The sequence below is a fragment of the Amblyraja radiata genome, chromosome 25 (genome assembly GCF_010909765.2).
Source record: "Amblyraja radiata isolate CabotCenter1 chromosome 25, sAmbRad1.1.pri, whole genome shotgun sequence".
NCBI classification, from domain to species: domain Eukaryota; kingdom Metazoa; phylum Chordata; class Chondrichthyes; order Rajiformes; family Rajidae; genus Amblyraja; species Amblyraja radiata.
This window is the reverse complement of record NC_045980.1, coordinates 17627392-17655313: the sequence shown is the minus strand read 5'-3', so window position 1 is coordinate 17655313 and position 27922 is coordinate 17627392. Positions and strand designations below refer to the sequence as shown.

General features: G+C 44.5%; 1 protein-coding gene across 1 annotated transcript in view; it reads left to right on the top strand.

Moving 5' to 3' along the window:
• Nucleotides 1-1230: 1230 nt before the first annotated feature.
• The window catches only part of pes1 (pescadillo ribosomal biogenesis factor 1), a 39717-nt gene continuing 13025 nt past the window's right edge, over nucleotides 1231-27922 (top strand). The window contains exons 1-9 of the mRNA XM_033043337.1: nucleotides 1231-1371; nucleotides 4592-4671; nucleotides 5718-5871; nucleotides 7831-7940; nucleotides 16189-16360; nucleotides 17904-17993; nucleotides 25492-25608; nucleotides 27307-27387; nucleotides 27475-27561. Coding sequence (XP_032899228.1) covers nucleotides 1348-1371; nucleotides 4592-4671; nucleotides 5718-5871; nucleotides 7831-7940; nucleotides 16189-16360; nucleotides 17904-17993; nucleotides 25492-25608; nucleotides 27307-27387; nucleotides 27475-27561 — 915 coding nt within the window. The 5' untranslated portion in view covers nucleotides 1231-1347. The remainder of the gene's footprint in view (nucleotides 1372-4591; nucleotides 4672-5717; nucleotides 5872-7830; nucleotides 7941-16188; nucleotides 16361-17903; nucleotides 17994-25491; nucleotides 25609-27306; nucleotides 27388-27474; nucleotides 27562-27922) is intronic.

The following is a 27922-nucleotide window of genomic DNA, read 5'->3' as shown; positions in this document are numbered from 1 at the left end:
CACCCTGAGCACCGGCACACCACAGGGTTGTGTACTAAGCCCCATGCTCTACTCCCTCTTCACTCACGACTGTGTCCCTGCATTCGACACCAACACCATCGTGAAGTTTGCAGACGACACAACAGTGATTGGGCTGATCACCAACGGTGATGAAACAAAATACAGAGCGGAGGTGCAGAACCTGGCGGACTGGTGCGCCAATAACAACTTGGCACTAAACACCTCCAAGACCAAGGAGCTGATTATTGACTTCAGGAGGTCCCATTCTGGAGAATACACCCCAATCTCCATTTATGGGGAAAGTGTGGAGAGAGTGTCCAGCTTTAAGTTTCTGGGCACTCACATTTCAGAAGACCTCACATGGTCCACAAACACCGCCGCGCTGGTCAAGAAGGCACAGCAACGACTGTTCTTCCTGAGGACATTAAAAAAGACTGGTCTGCCCCAACAGCTGCTGACAACGTTCTACCGCTGCACCACAGAGAGCATACTAACGTATGGCATCTCTGTGTGGTATCTCAGATGCACGGAGGCGGAGAGGAGAGCTCTTCAGCGCGTCGTCAACAGAGCGCAGAGGATCATCGGGACAGAGCTACCAGCCTTGGAGGGCATCTACCACACGCGGTGCCTCAGGAAGGCCCTCAGCATCCATAAGGACTCATCACACCCCTGCCACGGTCTGTTTCAACTACTTCCCTCCGGCAGACGTTACAAGGCCTTCTACGCCCGAACCTCCAGACTCAGGAACAGTTTCATCCCAAGAGCTATAGCGTCTCTGAACCGGCCCTAATGAGTGCCCCCCTTTGGACAGTCTCCCTCAGATGGTCACGTCAATCAATTCAGCTTGTTTATTTAGGTATTGTATTTATTTACCTTTCTTGTACATCAGTGGAGCTGCACACTAAATCTCGTTGCACTGACGTGCAATGACAATAAAAGATATATTATTATTATTATTATTATTATTACACTGCGAGAGGGATATATAAAGTCGGGTCGGGTTACTAAAATGGCCGCTCCGTTGCTACTACACGTCAGCCCATTGGATTGAGCAGGAGTCGACGATCTTTGCTCACGTCAGGGGATATCTGTACGTCATCAGCGAGGGCCGGCAGACCAGACAGTAGCCCAGGGAGCGCCTGATCCGGCATTTACTTACAGCAATAGGTTTAATTCCACGGCGATATGTGCGGCCGGTTTAAATAAACGTGTAATGGGTGTGGGTTAAGGATCCGCGCGGTTGAGAGAGAGGCGGGGGCTGGAGCTGCGGGCGCGACAGGCTGTGGAAGGCCCGGGGTCCTTCCTTGCTGCCCATGTGCGGGACCTGGCGGCGGAGACGAGGACGAGATGGGCGGCCTGGAGAAGAAGAAGGTGCGGCGGCGGCGGCGGCGGCGGGGAGCCGGGACCCTGGGACACGAGAACCCCCTCGTTACCGTGACCCGCTTCCCGTTACCATGACGACCGTAACCCCAATCCCCCACTCGGCCACCGACCTGATCCCCACCCTCCCCCCCCGTTGATCACTCTAACCCCCTCCCCTGGTCACTCTAACCCCCTCCCCTGGTCACTCTAACCCCCTCCCCTCCCCTGGTCACTCTAACCCCCTCCCCTGGTCACTCTTATCCCCTCCCCTGGTCACTCTAACCCCCTCCCCTGGTCACTCTAACCCCCTCCCCTGGTCACTCTAACCCCCTCCCCTGGTCACTCTAACCCCCTCCCCTGGTCACTCTTACCCCCTCCCCTGGTCACTCTTACCCCCTCCCTCCCCTCCCCTGGTCACTCTAACCCCCTCCCCTGGTCACTCTTCTCCCCTCCCCTGGTCACTCTTCTCCCCTCCCCTGGTCATTCTAACCCCCTCCCCTGGTCACTCTTCTCCCCTCCCCTGGTCACTCTTCTCCCCTCCCCTGGTCACTCTAACCCCCTCCCCTGGTCACTCTAACCCCCTCCCCTGGTCACTCTAACCCCCTCCCCTGGTCACTCTAACCCCCTCCCCTGGTCACTCTTCTCCCCTCCCCTGGTCACTCTAACCCCCTCCCCTGGTCACTCTAACCCCCTCCCCTGGTCACTCTAACCCCCTCCCCTGGTCACTCTTCTCCCCTCCCCTGGTCACTCTTCTCCCCTCCCCTGGTCACTCTTCTCCCCTCCCCTGGTCACTCTTCTCCCCTCCCCTGGTCACTCTTCTCCCCTCCCCTGGTCACTCTTCTCCCCTCCCCTGGTCACTCTTCTCCCCTCCCCTGGTCACTCTTACCCCCTCCCCTGGTCACTCTAACCCCCTCCCCTGGTCACTCTAACCCCCTCCCCTGGTCACTCTTACTCCCTCCCCTGGTCACTCTTACCCCCTCCCCTGGTCACTCTTATCCCCTCCCCTGGTCACTCTAACCCCCTCCCCTGGTCACTCTAACCCCCTCCCCTGGTCACTCTTACCCCCTCCCCTGATCACTCTAACCCCCTCCCCTGGTCACTCTTACCCCCTCCCCTGATCACTCTAACCCCCTCCCCTGGTCTCTCTAACCCCCTCCCCTGGTCACTCTAACCCCCTCCCCTGGTCACTCTTACCCCCTCCCCTCCCCTGGTCACTCTTACCCCATCCCCTGGTCACTCTAACCCCCTCCCCTGGTCACTCTAACCCCCTCCCCTGGTCACTCTAACCCCCTCCCCTGGTCACTCTAACCCCCTCCCCTGGTCACTCTAACCCCCTCCCCTGGTCACTCTAACCCCCTCCCCTGGTCACTCTTACCCCCTCCCCTGGTCACTCTTACCCCCTCCCCTGGTCACTCTTACCCCCTCCCCTGGTCACTCTTACCCCCTCCCCTGGTCACTCTAACCCCCTCCCCTGGTCACTCTAACCCCCTCCCCTGGTCGCTCTTCTCCCCTCCCCTGGTCGCTCTTCTCCCCTCCCCTGGTCGCTCTTCTCCCCTCCCCTGGTCGCTCTTCTCCCCTCCCCTGGTCGCTCTTCTCCCCTCCCCTGGTCGCTCTTCTCCCCTCCCCTGGTCGCTCTTCTCCCCTCCCCTGGTCGCTCTTCTCCCCTCCCCTGGTCGCTCTTCTCCCCTCCCCTGGTCGCTCTTCTCCCCTCCCCTGGTCGCTCTTCTCCCCATCCCCTGGTCACTCTAACCCCCTCCCCGGTCACTCTTACTCCCCTCCCCTGGTCACTCTTCTCCCCTCCCCTGGTCACTCTAACCCCCTCCCCTGGTCACTCTAACCCCCTCCCCTGGTCACTCTAACCCCCCCCCCCCTGGTCACTCTAACCCCCTCCCCTGGTCACTCTTCTCCCCTCCCCTGGTCACTCTTCTCCCCTCCCCTGGTCACTCTTCTCCCCTCCCCTGGTCACTCTTCTCCCCTCCCCTGGTCACTCTCTCTCCCCTCCCCTGGTCACGCTTCTCCCCTCCCCTGGTCACTCTTCTCCCCTCCCCTGGTCACTCTAACCCCCTCCCCTGGTCACTCTTACCCCCTCCCCTCCCCTGGTCGCTCCTTCCCCTCCCCTGGTCGCTCTTCTCCCCTCCCCTGGTCACTCTAACCCCCTCCCCTGGTCACTCTTCTCCCCTCCCCTGGTCACTCTTCTCCCCTCCCCTGGTCACTCTAACCCCCTCCCCTGGTCACTCTAACCCCCTCCCCTGGTTACTCTAACCCCCTCCCCTGGTCACTCTAACCCCCTCCCCTGGTCACTCTTACCCCCTCCCCTGGTCACTCTAACCCCCTCCCCTGGTCACTCTAACCCCCTCCCCTGGTCACTCTAACCCCCTCCCCTGGTCACTCTAACCCCCTCCCCTGGTCACTCTAACCCCCTCCCCTGGTCACTCTAACCCCCTCCCCTGGTCACTCTTCTCCCCTCCCCTGGTCACTCTAACCCCCTCCCCTGGTCACTCTAACCCCCTCCCCTGGTCACTCTTACCCCCTCCCCTGGTCACTCTTCTCCCCTCCCCAGGTCACTTTTACCCCCTCCCCTGGTCTCTCTAACCCCCTCCCCTGGTCTCTCTAACCCCCTCCCCTGGTCTCTCTAACCCCCTCCCCTGGTCTCTCTAACCCCCTCCCCTAGTCACTCTTACCCCCTCCCCTCCCCTGGTCACTTTTACCCCCTCCCCTGGTCACTTTTACCCCCTCCCCTAGTCGCTCATACCCCCTGGTCACTCCACCTCTGGCCACCGTGATCCCCATCGCTCCCAGGTCACGGTGACACCCACCACCACCCCTGGTCATTGAGACCACACAACATTTCCCCCACCTCCGCTTACCGTGACCTGTGGACCACCACCCACACCGGTTGTCGTGTATCAAACCCCTCCCTCACATCCAGGATGTAAGTAGTGCTCATCTCCAGCTCCCGTTATCCCCTCTTGTCTGTTCCCCTGATCAGATTTTGATTAATTTATTGTTATATACCGCCTGGGTGCAAAGAAAGTGCATTGATCAGTGACCTTCCAAACACACACCAGGTAGCTGTAACCTGCCCCAATGCTGAGACCCTTCACCACATGTTGTTGCCCTAGTCACTGTCAAGAGGTCTGTGCCCCCAGCACCCAGGTTCCACCGTCACCCGAGGAAATCGTAACATGTATGCTACAACTAATTAAGCTTTTATTTATCTTCCCACCAGTATGAGCGGGGAGCTGCTACAAACTACATCACTAGAAATAAAGCCAGGAAGAAGTTGCAGCTCAGTCTTGCTGACTTCAGGTGAGATATCTGAATGGGGAAGATTATATCTTCCAAGAAGAATGGTTTTATCTAGAGGATCACGTTATGTTCTGCCTTGCATTAACAGCTGGGCCACCTTTACATTTTCTTCTTGTAAAAGAGCTGATGTTTAATAAGATAGGATTAAAACTGTTTTTATTGTCATCTTATTGCCTGAGGTTTATTTTTGTTGATCATGCATTGTTGATGCAATCAAGCGTGGACACACAACTTACTTGGACTGCTCTCATCTCTCTGTTTTTGTTTACCAGCTTGGTAAACAGAATTTTTGAAGATGAGTTCTTGATACAATTGTACCTCTAATTTTCTGCGATAACCCATGGCCAGAATATCCTTTGAGTTGAATTTCAAGTAAAGAAACTGTGCGGAAGCAGACCCTCCGATCCATCAAGTCCACACTGACCAGCGATCACAAACACTATCCTATACACTAGGGACAATTTGACACTTTTTTTACAGAAGCCAATTCACCTACAAACTTGTATGTCTTTGGAATGTGAGAAAACCCACAGGGAGAACATACTAATTCCGTACAGGCAGCACCCGTAGTCAGGATTGATCCCGGGTCTCTGGTGCTGTAAGGCAGCAGCTCTGCCGCTGTGCCACTGTTAGATAACAAAGTGTTGGAGGAACTCAGTGGGTCAGGCAGCATTTGTGGAGGGAATGAATAGACAATGTTTTGGGTTAGGACCCTTCTTCATATTCAAGATTGTTTTTCACTGTCCTTCCTCTGATTCTTGCTGTGAGACCCTCTCTTGAGGCAGGTCATTGTTGTTGCAAATCTCACCAGATGAAATATACAAGTTGGGGACATGAGGGTTAAGGGGACATTTTAAATGTGGTTGGAAATTTTAGTCAGTGAAAATCAACTTAGACTATAAGCAGTAGAGTTATTGATGTTTAAATTTCTGAGGGTTTCAACAGAACAAATCTGACATAATCCAATCCAAAGTATAATGAGCCACATTACCAACATCCATCCTTAAAATAATTGCTGTATCCATTCTGCCTTTTATTTTGAATAGGCGGCTATGCATTCTGAAGGGAGTTTATCCTCATGAACCCAAGCACAAGAAGAAGGTTAACAAAGGTTCAACAGCTCCGCGTACTTTTTATCTTATGAAAGATATCAAGTTTTTACTGCATGAACCCATTGTGAACAAGTTTCGTGACTATAAAGTAAGTTTGTATTTATAAAGTAATTTTCTTGCATTAACAATATTAATGGTATTTTTAGAAACATTCTGCATAAGTGCGCAGATTATTTGTTTGCTGTGAGCTAAAATAATCTTTAAATTTCCAAAAGTTGATGATTATTTATTAGCTTTGAGGGATTTTAAAGCTATTCGACACTTACAATACTAATTCTGGTGAAATCGTGAGATTCATCCTCCTTTATATTTTCTTTTAAGCTAATTTACTCGAAGAAGACATCTTCTCGTCATCCTTTAAACATTTTTAAATTAGTCTTTTTATATTGGAAGTTGTTACCAGCAGTTCTTGTGTTTCTTGTGGCAGGCAAATTTTCGTAAGGCAGGTGGGTGATTCTGTGAGATCAACTGTTCTGCTTTCATTTAATACTGAGGAATTAATCGGTATGCTTTTGCTTAGTTTAGAGATTTAGCACAGAAAGACTCTTAGGCCCACCAAGTCCACACCGAACATGGATTATCTGTTCACACTCATTCTCTGTTATCACTTTTTCTCATTCACTCCCTACACACTAGGGGCAATTTATAGAGGCAAATTAACCTACAAATCCGCACGTCTTTGGGAAGTAGGAGGAAACCAGAGCAGCCGGTCACAGGGAGAACGAGCAAACTCCACACAGACAGCATCCGAGGTCAGGATCAAACCTGGGTCTCTGGCACTGTGAGGCAGCGGCTCAAAGTGCTGCTGTTCAAAGTATAGCTGCAAACTATATTTTCACTTTTCATTGTGCTTAATAATCTGACCTTCTAGGTTTGTTTGTTGGTATGTTAAAGCTGTTGGGGTATTCTTGTAAATGAGGAAAAATGCTATCATAAGACTGCAAATTTTTATGGAAATGTGAACTTTAGTTTGTTAGTGTCTAAAGATTTCTAATATACTGCTAATATCCCTCAAGTATCAAAGCACATAATTGCTCGAATCTGCTCAATAGTTGTCTCCCAAAACAGCTAACTGTTCCAAGATCTTGATTAGAATCAAACTTGCAGCTCGCCTTTCAGCATTTATTTCCTTGGAACCCTTTCCACTGCCACAGACTTGAGCACCTGTGAATCTGTTGTTTAGATTCAGACCATGGTTCACCTTTATCTGAATTCTTCCTTTCCCTGCTCAGCAAAACCAATCCACCTGTTCCAGCCATAAACCCGTGTCCTTTTTCAATTTTTGTTTGCTCCCCTCTCCCGTAAAATCCTCTGAAAACTCAACCTGACCATTTGACCCCGATCACAATAGACTCAACCTCACCTGTGTTCCAGTCAACTCCAAAAAATATTCTGACACATATAGAAATCATCAGGAGGCTGCCAATTTAACTTTAATTCATTTGCTTGATACCTATTTCATCATGACCACTGCTAAAACCTTCAACTTTGCCTTATTGCTTTTAGAGTTGAACTCCTTCCCCCCCCCCCCCTCCATCCTGTGTAAACCACAGTGCTTCTGATACTCTGCCACTTGTATCTTTTTTTGCCTCCAGTCCTGCTCCTGAACCACATTAACTTCTGGTCTCCGTAATTCCAATGCAAAGTTTTGATCCTGGTGTCTAAATCCCTCCATGGCCTCTTACTTTTCTTCAGCCTTCCATCACTTCCATCATCACCGCTTACACCACATCTCCAAATCCTCTGGACACTTTCATCATAGTTCGTTATGTTGGATTTATCTGAAATTTAACAGGAGAAATTCTCGTTGTTTTGTATTACCCTTGTTTTGAAAGACGTGTGCAAAAAGAATTACAATTCCCTGAACAGCAAAATGATTAAGCCACTCAAAGCTAATCTTAACACGAACATTGTGCTGGGAGTATATCTGTTTTATTTCAATTTTCTTCAACTTGTATTTCAATGAAAATTTATTAAAATAAATCTTCAATGGTAAGTCTTAAGTGCATCCATTTTAAAGGAAATTTGGAATGATTTACTTTTTCAGGTATTTGTTCGTAAACTCCGGAAGGCCTTTGGAAAAGCAGAATGGAATACAGTTGATAGACTCAAGGACAATAAACCTGTGTACAAGCTAGATCACATTGTCAAAGAAAGGTAATTTGTGAAGAAACTTTGTGTTCATTAAGTCCAATCTATTTCTATCTTTGTATTACGTTATTCTTGTTATGCATTAGTTTAGTGGTACATGGAAACACGCCCTTTGCCCAGGTAGATGGAGAAGCATTCATGCTCCAGCCCTGGTTTCACTCTATCAACAATATCTGCTGAGTATTGAAAATTAATAAACCCACATGCGCACACGCACACACACACACAATTGATAAGAGCAGAGAATGTGTTTGATAGACTGTAGGATATAGTATGGAGATATATATAGTTTGCCCCACTGAGTCCTTGTTCACTGTCTGTTCTATGTGATCCCACTTACTCATCCGCTCCCCACACACTAGGGGCAATTTTACAAAGTTCAATTAATCGACAAATCCGCACATCTTTGGGTTGTGGGGGGCAACTGGAGTATGAGGAAGAAACCCATGCGGTCACAGGGAGAATGTGCAAACTCCACACAGATAGCACTCAAAGTCAAGATTGAACCCGTGTCACTGGTGCTGTGAGGCAGCAACTGTGCCACTAAACTGCCCTGTGACTCGAGGTATGCCTTTAAATGTTGGATATATTAAGCGCAGTAAAATCCAAGACTCGGTTGAGAGGGTTTCAAGGAACACTAATGGGGTTGAAAATTCTCATTACCACTCCACAGTCGATTCAGAAATATTTCATTACCTGCTGAGTGCGAGATATACTAATTTCTCTTCAGCACACATCAACTTAATGCAGGCTTTAGTGCAAAAAACATATTGAAATGCACACCACAGTTTGTAAATTTATCTCCCATCTCTTCCAGAGTAGAATAAAATGTGGAGAAAATAAAATATAAAAACTGGAGATGCCCAGGACTATTTAACTGCAACCAAAATAATTTTTTTAGAAAATGTTTAAAATGTTTGTGATGCGACTGATATTTCCAGATTTTTTTCGCGGTGATAATTTATCTTTCACTATTTGTCACTGACGATTAAGGTATATAAAATAGAGATAAGAGATTGCAGTCTGCAATTACGAATGGAATTATACTTCATAGTTATTTCGTTTATATTCTACCTGAGTGCAAGAGAGTTGGTTGAAAAGTCATCCCAGATTTTAGCACAATTCTCAGGAGTTGCGGGAATGAAACGAGCTGCGGAGATCAAGAGCATTGGGAAAAGTATGGATATTGTGTGGCTTGGGATTCTGCCTGGACTATTTTGTGTGACTCAATGCTGTGTGGAACTGCTAAATTGCTGGGCACTGTGTTTACAGTGTAGATGGATCAGAATGATGGAAGGCTGAGGGCTTGGGAAATCTGTCCTCGGGTTAATCCAGTCATGTGGCTCATTTTGAGAGAAAAGTTGGCATAATGAAGCAGTGAAAAGGGACCAAATAATTGCAGTTTGATAATCTGCTAAAATGTCCAGAGATGATAAGAAAATTTTCAAATAATAAATTCGAAATACAATGCAAATTAACTTAATTCCAGTATTTTCAGCTTTATTTCTAACTTAATAATACATTCAGTCAAATTCTGCCCATTTAAGATTACCAGTTCAATTATCTCTAACACAGTGCCCAGCCCTTTCTTTTTTAATTTTGCAGTTCCACACAGCATTGAATAACACAAAATAGTCCAGACAGAATCTCCCAAGCCAGGAGAGGGAGTGCAGCGTAGGTTCACAAGGATAATTCCTGGGATGGCGGGACTGTCATATGCTGAGAGAATTGAGCTGCTGGGATTGTGTACTCTGGAATTTAGAAGGATGAGAGGAGATCTTATCGAAACATATAAGATTAACCATATAACAATTACAGGACGGAAACAGGCCATCTCGGCCCTACAAGTTCGTGCCGAACAACTTTTTTCCCTTAGTCCCACCTGCCTGCACTCATACCATAACCCTCCATTCCCTTCTCATCCATATGCCTATCCAATTTATTTTTAAGGATTATGATAAGATTATTAAGGATTTGGACATGCTAGAGGCAGGGAACATGTCCCCAATGTTGGGGGAGTCTAGGACCAGGGGCAACAGTTTAAGAATAAGGGGTAAGCCATTTAGAACGGAGATGAGGAAACACTTTTTCACACAGAGAGTTGTGAGTCTGTGGAATTCTCTGCCTCAGAGGGTGGTGGAGGCCGGTTCTCTGAATACTTTCAAGAGAGAGCTTGATAGGGCTGTTAAAGACAGCTGAGTCAGGGGGTATGGGGAGAAGTTTGTGGATGATCAGCCATGATCGCATCGAATGGCGGTGCTGGCTCGAAGGGCCGAATGGCCTACTCCTGCACCTATTGTCTATTGTCTAACTCCTGAGAATTGTGCTAAAATCTGGGAAGACTTTTCAACCAACTCTCTTGCACTCAGGTAGACTATTTTCTCTTCCCACCATTTTCTCTTGCTTTTCACCATCTTCTGCTTTTATTTGCAGTGTTTTATTTTGTTTTTTAGTTGCTTATTGTAACTTGATCAGTCATTCTCTCCTGTCCAAAAAGCGCTGTTAGAGATAATTGAACTGGTAATTTTAAATGGGCAGAATTTGACTGAAAGTATGATCAAGTTAGAAAGCTGAAGATTATTAATGATGTCAACAATTATAGGCAAAGTCTAAAGTTAAAAGTCTTTATTGTCACGTACCAAAATGGAACCATTTTTTTTTACAGTAGCACATAACATTTACAGCAGATAGACACAAAAGGCTGGAGTAATTCAGCAGGACAGGCAGCATCTCTGGAGAGAAGGAATGGTGACGTTTCGGGTCGAGGCCCTTCTTAAGATTTAATGTCACGGGAAAGGGAAACGAGATATAGACGATGACATAGAGAGATATAGAACAATGAAGGAAAGATATGCAAAAAAGTAACGATAAAGGAAACAGGCCATTGTTAGCTGTTTGTTGGGTGAGAACGAGAAGCTGGTGTGACTTGTGTGGTGGAGGGAGAGGGAATGCAGGGGTTACTTGAAGTAAGAGAAATTAATATTAATACCACTGGGCTGTAAGCTGCCCAAACAAAATATGGGATGCTGTTCCTCCAATTTGCAGTTAGCCTCACTCTAACAATGGAGGAGGCCTGGGACGGAAAGGTCAGTGTGGGGATGGAAGGGGAATTAAAGTGTTTAGCAACCGGGAGCTCAGTTAGGTCCAGGCGGACTGAACAAAGATATTCAGCGAAACGATCACCCAGTCTACGTTTGGTCTCGCCGATGTATAAGAGTCCACGTCGTGATCAAATGAGACAGTAGATGAGGTTGGAGGAGGTGCAAGTGAACCTCTGCCTAACCTGAAAGGACTATCGGGGTCCCTGGTCAGAGTCGAGGGATGAGGTATAGGGACAGGTGTTGCATCTCTTGCGGTTGCGGGGGAAGGTACCTGGGGAGGGGGTGGTTTGGGTTGGATTGGATGAGTTAACCAGGGAGTTGCGGAGGGAACGGTCTCTGCGGAAGGCGGAAAGGGGTGGAGATGGGAAGATGTGACTAGAGGTGGCAAAAATGCTGGAGGATTATGTGTTGTATGTGATGGCTAATGGGGTGAAAGGTAAGGACTAGGGGGACTCTGTTGCGACTATGGGGATGGGGAGCTACCACATTTACAGCAGTTACATTTAAGGGAAGGTTCGACCAGAGACAAAATAAACTGCTTGTGTCAGAAGCATTGGATGTGGAAGGGTACTTTCAAGTTGATGTTGGGTCAATTGATCTGTTTTTTGTTGTTTGTGGTTTAAAGTCTATAGGTAGCAGGTAGATTGAAGCTAATGCTCCTCCTGTTCATTCTTTTCCCAGTCCTGCCTCATTGTGGTGAACAACATTAGCCTGTGTCCAATTCAGAATGTAGGCAGTTTGGTTTCCATCAGACATGATGCTTCTATGGGAAGGATATGCTGTGGCATAAATTTCAAAATTAATTAACATGTAATGACATTACAAAATGGTCAAATTGCAAATAGTCCATCAGCACTTAAAGAATGCGAGGTTAATAAAGAATGGACTGCACAGTGGCACAGCTGGTTGAGCTGCGCTCTCACAGCGCCAGGCACATGTATTCGATCCTGACCATGGCAGTTGACTGTGTGGAGTTTGCATGTTTTCCCTGTGACTGTGTTAGTTTTCTCTGTGTGCTTCGGTTTCCTCCCATGTCCCTCAAAGACGAGCGGTTTGTAGGTTAATTGGCATTTGTAAACTGCCCCTAAATTATACAGAGTGGATAGGAAAGCAGGATAATACAGAACTAGTGTGAACGAGAACGAGTGATTGATGATCAGCATGGACAGTTAAATCAGCATCTGCAGTTCCTGCACAATGGACTGATTGGCCTGTTTCCATACTGTATCAAACAATCAATAATATTTCATATGGAACCAGAATATTTCTATTTTGAGATTGCAACATTTCAAGATTTCTCATTCCTGACCTCTTTTGTTTTGTAATTAAAAACCCGATTTAATTGTATTCTTAAATATTCTGGTCTATGAAGCGTAACAACCAAATTAGCTTGGCTGGGAGAATTGCACGGCCAAAATAATCACAGTAGTTTAGTGCAACTGCAAAAGAGCAATGCCCAAGTGACGTCAATCGTATGTCCTTGAAGACATTTGTCTTTTGGAAAGTTTAATTATTTTGTTTATCTCTGTCTCCAATCATCCCTTCCTTTCCACTCCTCCCCTGTCACTACGTTATACTTCGACAATTCCTTGGATGATTTTGAAAACACAGCAAATAGCATATTGTTGTAATACCTTTCTGTCCCGTGGCACAGGAGCATGCTGCCAGTTCCCATGTCTTTTACTCTCCCACAGTGAACCACACACTCCCTAACCCCCTCCCCAATGGTCCAACACCCCCAAACAGTGAGTTTTAGACTTTACTTTATATCAGGAATAGTAGAAATTTATGTATCTTTTATTAACCTGTATCAGCTATTTTTCCCTTGTGGTATTAAATTATTGATGCAGAAGATGTTTTTGTTTTTCTAAAAATGATTTTTGATGCTAGAACAAATTTCTAATGGTGTCAGCTGATGTGGAATCATCTTTTTGTTAAAATATTTTCTTTCGCACATAATTTACACATGATGTATTTAAAACTACTATGTTTTAATGGGGCAGCTAATTCTGCTCAAGGTAGTTTGATATAACTTAATGATTGACAAGGCATCTGTTCATATATCCTGTATTTACACAATATCAGGGTTTCTGTTTGGATTTTGAATGAAAGGATTTGTAACCTTGCTTCATATCTGTCACAAACACATCCATCTCAAGTTACCCAGTGCATTAAAATCTTCATCTAATGTTTCAGTCATGACTTTCCATTGCCCTTTGTTGGATATGTCCACCATTCCTGAATTTGTTTTTGATCGTCTTTCTTCCCACCTTTTGTCCAGTGTTAAGAACAAATTCAATCCTCTTTAAATGCCCTTCCAAAACTATTGAACAAAACTCCAACACGCCCGAAACGTTGCCTATTTCCTTCGCTCCATAGATGCTGCCTCACCCGCTGAGTTTCTCCAGCACTTTTGTCTACCTTCAATTTTCCAGCATCTGCAGTTCCTTCTTAAACACCTTTCCCTTCATTTTATTCACTCTGAATTCTGCGGATTTCTTTCTCCCTATTTGTAAACCATGTTGATGATCAGTGTTGGCATCCAAGCTCTTCAAATTTTAGTTGTTGTGAAATGAACAGTTAAACTCTTATCCAATCCCATCTTCCTGTAATTAAAGCATTGAGTCTTTGTGTGTTCGTTTTGGTATGTTCCTCACTCTGACTTATCATAGTCGTACAGCATGGAAACAGTTCCATCAGCCCAACTTGCCCACGCTGACCCACTGCCCCCTCTACACTAGTCCCACCTAACTTGCAAAACCCTGTTTTCTTAAGGAATTCTTGTGATCCAAAACTTGCCTTCATTTTCTTGTTCTACAGAGGAACTCGCCTGCCACATGTCTTTATAAAGATAACTGCTTTTGAACCTAATTTTGTCCCCTTTTTTAACTTTTGACATCAGTCTGCGTCTACAGTTGCCTCTTCCTGGGGTTGGGGGACAGTCCGAGTCACACAACATGGGGAAACATGGCCCACTGTGTCTCTCCTTAACAGAGGGCACCTATTCGTATTAATCTTATCCTCCAGTATTTGGCCCTTGCCCTTCAAAGCCCAAGTGATTCCAAGTGTTCATCTGGATAGCCTTATTAGTGACTCACTTCTACACCCACTCCAGCAGTGTATTTCAGACACACCACACACTCTGGGTGGAATCCCCCTTCAGATCCTCCTCTAAATCTCGCACCCTACAGACATAGAGAACTGGGGTGGTTGATTGTGCAGCCCACAATGGGCTTGTATACTCTGGAATTTAGAAGGATGAGAGGGAATCTTATAGAAACATATAAGATTATTAAGGATTTGGACACGCTAGAGGCAGGAAACATGTTCCCAATGTTGGGGGAGTCTAGGACCAGGGGCAACAGTTTAAGAATAAGGGGTAAGCCATTTAGAACGGAGATGAGGAAACACTTTTTCACACAGAGTTGTCTGTGGAATTCTCTGCCTCAGAGGGCGGTGGAGTCCGGTTCTCTGGATACTTTCAAGAGAGAGCTAGATCGGGCTCTTAAAGATAGCGGAGTCAGGGATATGGGGAAAAGGCAGGAACGGGGTACTGATTGGGGATGATCAGCCATGATCACATTGAATGGCGGTGCTGGCTCGATGGGCCAAATAGCCTACCCCTGCACCTATTATCTATTGTCTATTGTCTGTCATCTGTCCCTTCCCTCGACAGATGCTGCCTGACCTGCCAAGTTCCTCCAGCACTTTGTGTTTTCCTCAAGCATGTCTGCATTTATGTTAAACTCGGAGTAGTCGACAAATTGGATGGAAATTTGAATATAGGCCTTTTCCCATGTACTTGCATCATTTGTCCTCCTAATTTCTATGAGATACTGTCAAAGACTATTTGGTACAGGACATGCATATTGGTACAGCGTTAGAGCTGCTGCCTCACAGCACCAGAGACCCAGGTCCTGGACAATCCTGACTACGTGTGCCGTCTGTGCAGAGTTTTTAACGTTCTCCCTGTCACTGCGTGGGGTTTATCCCGGTGCTCCGGTTTCCTCCCACATACCAAAGAAATGCAGATTTGTAGGTTATTGACGATGGTTGGCTTAGCTCGGTGGGCTAAAGGGCCTGTTTCCACACTGTATCTCGAAACTAAAGGGCATCTTGCTGCTCTGATAAACTGGTGAAGGGATGAAGGATTAAATGAATGTTTGTGGCTGTGAATGAACTACTTATCACGGCATTGCTTTGCCCTGGATGTATGTGTGCTACATAAATATTGTCGTGACTGCAACCATCCAGGAAAATTGAGATGTTCAATCACACATACACTGATCGCGCTTTGTAAGAGTCGAAGAAGCTTTATGGGCCACTTCCTCGCTTTCCCCAGACTTTTCCCAGCATCTTTTTAGAGACATTTAGACAGATATATATGGTTTATGGGGATACATGCCAAAAGCAGGCAGGTAGGACTAGTGTGGATGGGGCATGTTGGTCGGTATGTGTTGGGCCAAAGGGCTTGTTTACACACTGTATTACTCTATGACTGCTTTAAGCAAATTCAGAAGTTATATTGACGTCTAGAGGTTTTTCTCCCTGTTCCGTATGTCTGCATCCTCATCCTTTCCGAAGCTGTGGGATTTCAAAAATATCCAATACAGTTTAGGTGCTCTTCAGGGAATTTGATATGTTTTGGGAAATAAGACACCGGAACATCGAAAAGCAGAGCACAAGGAACAGGCCCTTCGCCCCACAATGTCTCTGCCAAACAGCTAGACTAAGATGTGAAAACTAAGAAACTGCAGATGCCAGTGTAGAAAAATTATAAAGTGCTGGAGTAACTCAGTAGGCCGGGCAGCAAGTATCTATGGCTAAGCAATGTCTTAGGTCGGGACCCTTCTTCGTGTCTTGAAATGTCGCCTATCCATGTTCTCCAGAGATGCTGCCTGAACCGCTGAGTTACTCCAGCACTTTGTGTCTTTTTCCCCCCAAGCTAAACTAATCTCATCTGCCTGCACATGATCTGTACCTTTCGATCCTGGATTTTTCCTATACAAAAATTATTTTGTAATTCAGATTGCCAGAAGGTTATTTACAAAACTTGTAATCAGTTTAGTAGTTGTTCGCTACATGCTCTGAATGTCATGGTTTACATAAAATAAAGGATTTAAGGTACACATTTTGTTTTTCTGTTCCATCAGGTACCCGACCTTCATTGATGCGCTCCGGGACCTGGACGATGCATTGTCCATGTGCTTCCTATTCGCAACATTCCCTCGCACTGGAAAATGCCACGTGCAAACAATTCAGTTATGTCGCCGCCTGTCTGTGGAGTTTATGAACTTTGTTATTGCCTCCAGGTTGCTACGTAAGGTGCGTATTGTCTAAACTTTATAGGTACAAGTTTAAATTGAACTGTACTTAAGGGCGGCACAGAGGCGCAGCGGTCGAGTTACTGCCTTACAGCAGCACAGACCTGGGTTCGATCCTGACGACGGGTGCTGTCGGTACTGGGTTTGTACATCCCTGTGACCTCTTGGGTTTCTTCCAGGTGCTCTGGATTCCACCCACACTCCAAAGATGTACAGGTTTATAAGTTAATTGGCTTTGGCAAATTTGTAAATTGTCCCTAGTGTGTAGGATAGTGCTATTGTACGGAGATTGCTGGTTGGCGCAGACTCAGTGGGCCGAACGGCCTGTTTCCGAACTGTATCTCTAAAGTCCAAATGGCATTATCGAGAATTGAGAATGTAGCATTTTTCCCCCACTTTTGCCACCTTCAATCATTCAATCAGTGGTTCAATGGTACTCTTTTGTCACACGTACCGAGGTACAGTAGAATTCATTTTTGTATACAGTTCAGTACAGATATCACTATACATAAGCACTCACTTCTTCTTCTTGCGTATGGCGTGCACAGCCTAAAGTTGAAGGACAACTTGTTCTATTAGATCTTATTTGATTGTGCACACCAGGTTGATTGCATTTATCGAAACAGGGTGGACCACGTGAAGGTTGCAATCTCCCACCCCAGCACTCACAAAAAAGCTTTATTTATATTTAAATCTTTTTAGGTTCCAAAAAAGAGATGCCAGTTGCTTTCTGAATGTAAGTTAAAACTATTGGTGAAAGTACAAAGGCTAAAAGGAATCTTTTACTTCCTATGGACCCCTATTGGTCATAGAGAAGCAGGCGCTTCAGCCCATCTTGCCCACACTGGCCAATATGTCCCACCTACATTAGTCCCACCTGACTGCATTTGGCCCATAATCCTCTAAACCTATCCTTTCCATGTACCGGTCTATGTTTCTAGTCCCTGCCTTAACTACCTCCTCTGGCAGCTCATTCCATATACCACCACCCTTTGCGTGATAAAGTTACCCCTCTGGTTCCTATTAAATCTCTTCCCCCTCACCTTATACCTATAACCTCTGGTTCTTGATTTCCCCTACTCTAGACTATGTGCATCTAGCTGATCTACTCCTCTCATGATTTTGTACACCTTATATTTTTTTTTCACAAGTGGTAGGCATATAATGTGGAGATGATTGTATTGTAGACACAAGGAACTGCCGATGTTGGTTTACAAACAAAGATACAAAGTGCTGGAATAGCTCAGTGGGTCAGGCAACATCTCTGGAAAACAGGGAATGGCGATGTTTGGGTCAGGACCCCTTTCTGAAGAACAATCCCAATCCGAAACATCACCTATCCATGTACTCGGGTGCTGCCTTACCTGCTGAGTTACTCCAGCCTTTTATTTTATTTTTTAATTATATTGTCTATTTTTTAATAATAATTCACTACAATTATAATAATTTGGTTGTAGAACAGCAAACATCTTTTTTTTAAATTTGCTTGCTAACGGGATTTGCTCTCATGGATTCACACTTAATGACTTTTTTTTTTTAACTAGGTGTTCCTGTCTATCAAAGGAGTTTATTACCAGGCAGAAATTCTTGGTCAGCTAATAACCTGGATTGTACCGTACACATTTGCACATGATGTAAGTATGAAGACAACATGGAAGCAATTTGCAGTGTTGCTAGCTGTTAAAGCCAATCAATGTGCAGAAAAGACTGCACTTCAGCAGATGAAGTTGCATCTGTAAAGAGAGAAACAAGGTTATTGCGTCAAGTCTTTAGAGTTTAGAGATGCAGCATGAAAACATGTCCTTCGGTCTACCAAGTCCGCGCCGACCAGCGATCACCCGTACACTTCTAGCAATATCCTACATACTAGGGACAATTTGCAGCAGCCAATTAACCAACAAACCTGTGTCGCTTTGAACTGTGGGAGGAAACAGAGGTAACCCACGCATTCGCAGAGAGAACGTGTAAACTCCACACAGACAGCACCCGGAGTTGGGATTGAACCTGGGATTCTGGTGCTGTGAGGCAACAGCTCCAATGGCTGCGCCAATGTGCCACTGTGTTTTCTTCTCCAAAATCTACTTTCACCGAGACGTGAGGTATTACGATGAAAGCAGCTCCTGTTCAGTTTTCTTCTCTGTCCTTGTAGTGCAGGTCAATGTATTTTTTTTTAGTTTCCCAAGCAATTTGCTAATGGAATTGATGGGAATGTCTCGAGGGTTAGCATACATTTGATGGACCAATAGGCCTCATCCTATTGAAAGGAAATACGCATTAAAAAAGCAGGGTAACATTTGACCAATCCATCTTTTAAAACGGAGATGAAAAGCCTGATTAAAATTACTTCTGACGGGTAGTATAAATTTGATCATCACAACCATAGGATTTATAGCAAGGCACTCATTCCATCTGCAGTCATAATTCTTTCCATCAATCCTCTCGGCCCCGTTTCCCATACTTTTTTTTAAGAAGAGGGTCCCCAACCCAAAACGTCACCTTTCCACTCACTTCACAGACACTGCCAATCTACTGAGTTCCTCCAGCACTTTGTGTTTTGCTCAGGTTTCCAGCACCTACAGTGCATTGTGCCTCTAAACATACCCTAAATGGCAGGAGTCTACTTCAAACAAACTAAACTGTTGTCTTTAAATTCTAAAACAAAAAACAGCAGCTTAATGTTTTCATCACTAAAACATAGAGCTATTGTGCATCAATAGCCTGAGTCTGAACTGTCACTGATAATATTGCCAGCTTAAAAACCTCGCATAAACATGATCCCAATTAGTTCAGGAAGTGTCAAAAAATAGTGTTATGTCTGTAAAGTTAGGGGAAAACTGCACTTGAGGAAATCTTTTCTAATTCATTTACCGTAGATTTATTACAAGCAGTATGACCTCCAATCATTCTCTTTTACAATGGTAATAAGCGATAGATTTGTCTTGTATACGTCATACATTTTGTTATAATCGTGAGTTCATTGGACTGCAGCAGTGTTATGCTTGACTTGTGCTGACTCGTGAGTTCGGCATGATAATAGGAAATCTAGTTTTAGTTCAAGTTTGTAGAAGTCTGAAGAAGATTGAAATGTCACTTATCCATGTTCTCCAGAGATGTTGCCTAACCTGCTGAGTTACTCCAGAGCTTTGTGTCCTTTTGCAAAAGTACTGTCTGTGAGCTTTGTGGGAATTTGTAAGAATTTTTTGTATTAAGAACTACAGTGGTATCAAGTTTAATTTGATTTAAAGATACAGCATGGAAACAGGCCCTTCAACCGACTACTACCTTCAGAGTCCACGCCGACCATTGATCACCCGTTCGCACTATGTCTGTGTTATCTCACTTTCCCACTGCCTGCACAGTAGCAGCAATTTACAGAGATCAATTAACCTACTGACCCATGCGTCTTAGGGATGTGGGAGGAGACCCATGTGGTCACAGGGAGAATGTACAAGCTTCACAAAGACAGCACCCGAGGTCAGGATCGAACCCGAGTCTCTGACACTGTGAAGCAGCAGCTCTCCCAGCTAATATACTCATGCACTAAGTTTATATTTGTTGCAATCCGATTCTCCCAGATTAACTTTAAAAGATGAACAATTTTGTTCAATGCCCTTGAAAGCGCTTTGGAAAAATATGCAGGGATTATTTAAAAAATCAGAACTTTTCCAAAGGTATTGTTAGGACTCAGTAAATGTTTTGAGCCTGTAGCCCATGTAAAGGCAGGGATTTTGCAACTAAACCAAAAACCACAGCATTGGCAGCGTTGTAGTGGCCTGGTCAAGGTCAGGGACCACCACAGCGTTGTAATTTCTCTGCATTTTTGCCCGAGCTTTTGGTAAATCAAATTCTTTTGTTAAATTCTTCAGTATAAGACAGCTACTGGGCTTGAACCGCTACTTGTCATTCGTTGAGCAAACTGCAATGCTGTGGGTGTTTTTATATTTTAAAAGCCTTCGTATTGCTGAAAAGCACCCCTTGTGACATGGGTTTGGGACACTGCAGCTGGATCCCACGAATAAAGCTCCCATTATGTCGTGGTAGTAAAGGAACAAAGATCTTTGTAATTCCTTCTATTCTTTGTTCAAATGGTCCCATATGTGAATCATGTGATATTTCTTAATCTTGGTGGCACTGCTGTTCCAAAAATGAGTAATCTGGTTAGTGATGTGGATTTTTAGTCCCCCTCCATCAATTTGAAGTCTGCAAGAATGGTTAGCAACTGGATATAATAAAAAGAGGTGAGACAAGTAATTGCAGATGCTGGTTTACAACAAAAGACAGAAAGTGCTGGAGTAACTCAGTGGGTACAGCAGCATTTATGGATAACATTGATAAGTTACATTTCAGGTCGGGACCCCTCTTTGGAACCTAAAGAATTCTGAAGGAGGGTCATTATCCAAAACGTTACATTTTTCTGTGGAAACAAGTATTCAGTATTTATTTAATATCATTTTAACTGAGTACTTGCATACACAGATGAAACGAAAAAAACGTTTCTCGATCAGTTTCCATTGTGTAGTTAATAAAAACAGGATAAATACATAGAGCTTTAAAAAAATTAAAATTACCATATCTAAAAACAGAAAGTAGGCCTAAAATTTACAATAAAATTAAAACAGACATTCCGACCGACAGTGGCTTTGCTTTGACAGGTGCCTAGCTGTCAAAGTATGGGCGAAGTTGAATGTGTTGGTGAACGATATATGGGGAGGGGACACAGTCTGTTAACCAGTCTTATTGCCTGTGGGAAGAAGCTGTGTAGCATCCTGCTGGTTTTGCAGCTGATGCTCCTGTACCTCTTCCCAGATGGCAGAATGGAGAAGATGTGGTGTGATGAATGATAGGGGTCCTTGATAATGGAGATGGCTCTGCTGATGCTCCGCCTCTTATAGATCTCCAACAGGAAAGGGAGTGGGGCACCAATGATCCTGCTGGCTGTCTTCACTATCCTGTTGAGTTGATTTTGTTCATAAGCCTTACAGCTCCCAAACCAGGAAGTGATGCCGTAGGTCAGTATGCTCTCGATGGTGCCCCTGTAGAAAGTCCTTAGATGAACAGTAGGGAGACCTGCTTTCCTTAGTCTCCGGAGAGGGTGGAGCCGCTGCTGAGCTCTTTTGATCACTGCTGTGGTGTTGGTCATGGAGGTCAGGTCATCCGCCAGGTGGAGTCCCAAGAACTTCACACTGCTGACCCTCACCACAGCAGCTCCATCAATATGCAGCGGAGTGTGATGTTTTTTTCCAGCCTTCCTGAAATCGATCACAATTTCCTTAGTCTTTTCCACATTGAGGGTGAGATTGTGAGATCTACACCACTCTGTAAGCAGCTCCACCTCCATCCTGTACGCCGACTCATTTTTGTCGCTGATGAGACCCACCACTGTTGTGTCATCAGCGAACTTGTTGATATAATTATTGCTGAGTCTGGCAGTACAGTCATGAGTAAGCAGACTAAACAGCAGGGGGCTTGGGACACAGCCTTGGGGTGAGCCAGAGCTCACAGCGATGGTTCTTGATGTTCGACTGCCCACCCTGACTGTCTGCTGCCGTTGTGTAAGGACCCAGTTGCAAGTGCCAGTGTCCACCTTTAACAGCTTCAGCTTCTCCGCCAACTGCTGTGGGATGATTGTGTTAAAAGCAGAGCTGAAGTCTATAAAGAGGATCCTGGCATAGGTATTCTTCCGGTTGAGATGTGATAGTGCGAGGTTGAGTGTTGTAGAGACTGCGTCCTCTGTGGACCGGGTTGGCTCTATAAGCGAACTGCAATGGGTCTAGGTCGGCAGGGAGACAATTTTTAATATGCTGCATGACCAGCCGCTCAAAACACTTCATTAGAATGGGTGTGTGAGCCACTGGACGAAAGTCATTGAGACAGGCTGGGTTGGGTTTCTTCGGGACAGGAACGATGGTGGCACTTTTAAGACAGTTGGGCACTACTGCCTGGCTGAGTGAGATGTTAAAAATGTCTGTAAAGGAACAGCAGATGTTGGTTTACACAAGAAGACACTTAGCACAGGAGTAACTCGGTGGGTCAGGCAACATCTCTGGAGATCATGGTGACGTTTCAGGATGGGACGCTTCAGATTAAGAAGGGTCCCAGCCTGAAGCATCACCTATCCATGTTCTCCAGGGAGGCTGCCTGACCCGCTGAGATGCTCCAGCGCTGTGTGTCTTTTTTTGTTTTGAGATTAAGTAGAAGCCAAATATTTGTTGCCTTTGGCAAAACCTAGAGGATTAAGATGGTTATATGGCCATTGCCCAAATGTATTAGCACGCATTGATCCATAATTAAGTGCTTAATATAATGGAACCATGCAAAATCACACCTGATCAATTTGATAGAAAGCTGTCTGTCTATATAGAGTCCCTGAGTGCAGCTTTGAGATATCATAAGGTCATTAATTAATAGGAGCAGAATTAGGCCATTCAGCCCATCAAGTCTGCCATTCAATCATGGCTGGTCTACCTCAACCCCACTCCTGCATTCTCCCCATAGCCTGACACCCATGCTAATCAAGAATCTGTCAATCTCCACCTTAAAAAATATCCATTGGCTTGTCCTCCACAGCCATCTGTGGCAATGAATTTCACAGATTCACCACACTCTGACGAAAGAAATTCCTCCTCGTTTCCTTTCTAAAGGTATGTCCAAAGGTAGAAAAAAATGCTGGAGTGAGTTTCTCCAGCATTTTTGTTCTACTTCCGGTACCTGGAAGGTGATTTTCGGACCAAGGGTCGGGTGAAACACTGAAAAAGTGCTGCCCATCGCCCTGCGTGAGGCCGGGCTCCTCCCGGGCCCAGGCACGGTGACGCAAGGACGCAAGGAGAGCTGCGCTGGCACCGAGCACTGGCTGTACCACATCCTGGGCGAAGCCACCGGCATGGCCACGCACCTTCTGTGTCTTGGGATCGGGGTTGTCAGTAGGCCGGGGACGAGTGAGTATGATATTTGAGCTCAGTGCTCGGGAAGGTGTCCTCGAATGGGCGGGATCTATGTGAATATGTTATTTGATGCCTGCCATCCGGGGCGGGATCCATGTGTACACGTGATAGATGTGGTCCGCCATCCGCTCACAGACATGTGTCCTGGCCTGTTGCAGAAAAGGTTGCCGACCCCTGTCCTAGACCCTTGTAGAAACATCCTCTCCACATCCACTGTATCTAGGCCTTTCACTATTCAGTAAATTTCAATGAGGTCTCCCTCATCCTTCTAAATGCCAGCTAGTTATGGATCTGCCAGTACCAACCACAACAAAATCATTTGATTTTTTTTTTACACCAGTTTAATTTTTATAAATTAAGAAAGTTTATAACTGGCTGTTGCTGCTGCTTTGTCAATGTAAACACATCACAGATGGTAGCAAATATTTGCACTGCAAGGTTTGACGGTGGAGAGATTTATGCTTAACTAATATCCTTGAAAAGGCATTTTACATCCTGACAATACCAGACAGTATCTGGTGCATCCCCTTGATTTCCTTTCAAATCATTACATTTTCATATATATCGTTCTTCTATTTGATAACATTAATTAGTCCCTTTAGCTTTAAAATAGATTATCCAGAAATTGTTCATCAGCAATGAGCAGCCAAACAAATAATTGAACCTAATTTTACTGCATGGTTACTATATAGCTTTTTCCTTAATTTTCTGTTAATTAAAGTCTCCTGCAAAGGGAGCATGTTATCATTGTAAAAAATAAATTCTAGGCATTGGAATTTAGATTAATATTCCTATATTAAATAGCCCTTTTGTATAGATAAATACATGCTAGAACAGTACAGCAAATGAACAGGCCCTCCAGCCCACAATGTCTGTGCCAAACATGATGCCAAGACCAACCCCGATCTGTCTGCACATAATACATATTCCTCCATTCCCTGCATATCCATCTGCTTATCCAGAAGTATTTTAAACATCACTGTAGTATCTGCAGCACGTTCCAGGCACCCACCATTCTCTGTGTTCAAGCAAAATGCGTCAAGCATCTATCTATCTATCTTCTTCTATCTATATATAAAACTGTGCCTGCTGGCTGGCTGCTGGCTTTCTGCCTGACTTGTGGTTGCCAGCCTGTGGGTGCCAGCCTTTGATTCGTTGCCACGACAACACCCGACCCACAAACGCCCTGATTTTTTCCATTTCGGTAGAGATTTCACTTTTCATTCCAAGTATCTACTCCTCATTAAATTTCGTCGTGCTTATGTACACATTTTTAATCAAATCCTTCCCCCCCCCCCCCCCCCCCCCACTCACTCATTTTGTCGCCTCCTGCTGGCCAGCGACCATAACGGCTGCTGGCGCCCGCATATCACCTCAAAGACGCCATTTAAAAACAGCCGCACTGCTGATTCCTGAGCCGCTTGAGTTGGAGGACCACGTCTCCCGTGGGGGCTACGGTTAGGGAACAGCTGCGTTGGGGGAGCAGACCCAACGGGTCTGCACTTGGTCTAGTCTCCTATAAACTTTGCTCCTCTCACCTAAAAGTTATGATCCTCGAGTATTTGATATTTCCATCCTGGGAAAAGGTTTAGGACTATCTACCCTATCTATGCCTCTAACTCTTACGCTTCTATCAGGTCTCCCCAGACTCTGGTGTTCCAAAGAAAATAATCCAAGTCTGTCCAACGTCTCCTTGTAGCTATTACCCTCTCATTCAGGCATCATTGTGGTAAACCTCCTCTGCATGCTTTCGACAGCCTCCACATCTTTTCTGTAATGGGGCCCAGAACGGCATCTGCTACTCCAAATGCGGTATAAACCAAAGTCCTATAAAACATCAGGGTCCAAAGAATGGGGTCCTATAATTCTGCATCATAACTCTTATATGCAATGTCCCGACCAAAGCTTGATCTGGCTTGGTTTACAATAGTCATACCGTGTTTTAATTTGCATTGCATCTAAAGTTGGTAATCCTTGTTTCCTTAAATTTGAATTACATACACCTCGACTTGCAAAGTAAATCCTTTTTCATGTGCAATTGTGTTGTTGCAGGTGCAATCAAAGAGATTGTTTAGTTCTAAATATTTAATTTTAAGAGGATTTTAAACCGCAATTTCACCGTGGAAATGTTTCCTAATTTTGCTTTGATTGCCCTGTTTAATTGAAGCTCTAAAATGTTGCATGTTTCCAGCATCCAACAGACGTGGACTACAGAGTGATGGCGACTTTCACCGAGTTTTTTACAACGCTGCTCGGCTTCGTCAATTTCAGAGTCTACCAGACCCTCAATCTGCTTTATCCTCCAAAGGTAGATAGCGTTTTCCTTAAGTGTGGTCAAAGTTATTGTGTCATAAAGACATGCATAGTTATGTTTAGTGATATTTGTTAAGTATGTTGTGCAATCAATCTCTCTACTGTAGAGTCCCCTGTTTCTTTCTCTCATTCTAATTCTAGAATGGCACAGTGGTAGAACTCCTGCCTCACAACGTCTGAGAAGGTGTTCGATCCAGACCTCAGGTGCTGTTTGTGCAGAGTTTGCACATTCTCTGTTACTGCGTGGGTTTCCTCTGAGTGCTCGGGTTTCTTCCATGGACCCAAACACGTGCGGGTTTGTAAGTTAATTGGCCAGTAAAAGCATGTGCTCTGACTTGTATGCACATTAAAAAAAATTGAATTACTTTAGTGCACTATTAAATATTCCAAAGTTAGAGAAAGCTTTTGCATAATCTTCCCCACTTAAACTTCGCCACAGTTCTCCAGTGAGCTGCTGGTAGACAAATGAATAAATAAGTTTCTAAAACAAGCGATTCTCCCAGTGGAAAATTATTTGCTACTTTGCCAGAATTCCCCAATGCTGAGCAATATTTTATAACTTGCTTCACATGGAATCTTGACCCACCAAGCAGCAATATGTTATTTGTGGAAAGGCACTTATGAACAGCCTGCTGATCTGGTAGAGTGCAAGCATAATATTATCACATTCAACTACTGATAGCAAGTACCAAATCTGATATGTTGGTGCATAATGCATTTCTTCAACTCACCTTTGTTCTCTATGGTTGGATGGATGTCAATTTCCCTCTTGAGGCAAAGTACTTGCATTAATGACCTTAGAATTATGCATGTTCATGAAGTTATGTATAATAATTTTTAGCAAATGCTAATGACAGAACCTTTTAACAAATATGATTTCTATCTTAAGGATGAGTAGCTTTGGATGAAAGGTACATTCAGTACAATACCGTTCTTAGCTCTGTACCATTTCATCATTACATCATAAATTACAGACTTTGCAAAAACAATTTTGATGCAAAATTCTAACGGCTCACTTAATACTTATTCCATCTTTCCAAGATTATTCATTAAAACATTATGGAAAACCCCAAATCTAAAGAGAAGGGCTGATGTTAAAACAAAACACAGTGCTGGAGGAACACAGTGGGTCAGGCAGCATCTATACAAGGAATGGATAGACAGCTTTTTGGGTAGTCTCTGAATCAGGTTCCTGGATGTTCCCTCCACAGACGCTGCCTGACCAACTGAGTTCCTCCAGCACTTTGTATCATCTGCAGTCTCCAGTGTCTTCTTGATAATTTAAGTTCAATTTGACCAAAGTTCCAGTCACATTGGTGTTACTCCAGCACTCTTGAGTTCGAAATATTAAAAGATTTGGAAATAAACTTTACATTAAAGTACACACGTTGAAAGATATCCCGTTACAAAACAATATTATCAAATATCTTTATGGTACCTGTCTCCAGCTGACCTTTGTATATCCTGGAGTGTTCATTTTATTTGAAGAAATTGGCCTATAAAATATTTTTTTAATGTATGGTGGTTGTTTTGTTATATCTCGCTACATATTTTGTTTAATATTTTTTAATCCATGTTTTTTGATCCAATGAGATTTAACATTATCAACAGAGATATCTGATCATATAATTTTGGTGAAGTTGATCATTTTGAATGCAGAGCAGAATTAACTAACTTGAAAGTTTGTTTTCAGCTGGAGGACAAGCCAGAGGAAAGGGAGCTGACAAAAGATGATGAAGAGATATATGCAATGGAATCTGAAAGCTATGTGGAGGTTAGTGGACATCGTAATATATATGTTTAAACTTAGACATTTTCATTATTTTATTTACTGCTGATTTACATTTTATAATTTTTATAGAAACTGGCTGCCTTGGGTGCTAGTTTAGCCCGAACAGTGTCTTCAAATGAAGACGAGGATGATCCAGATGAATTTCCTCAGGAAGGGGTAAGTTTTGTTTTAAATAAGTTCATAAATTATAGGAGTAGAATTAGGCCATACGGCCCATCTTGTCTACTCTACCATTCAATCATGGCTGATCTATCTTTCCCTCTCAACCCCATACCCCTGCCTTCTCCCATAACTCCTAACACCCATGTGACAAGAATCTGTCACATCTCTGCATTTAAAATATCATTGACTTGGACTCCACAGCCTTCTGTGGCAATGAATTCCACAGATTCACCACCCACCTAGTATTGTTCACCATCATTTAAGCACTGCTTTTCCAGTAAGAAGAGAATTTGTTGCTGCTTCACTTATTTTTGTTGTCAGTTTGACTTTGTCATGATTTCATGGGTGCTGAAAA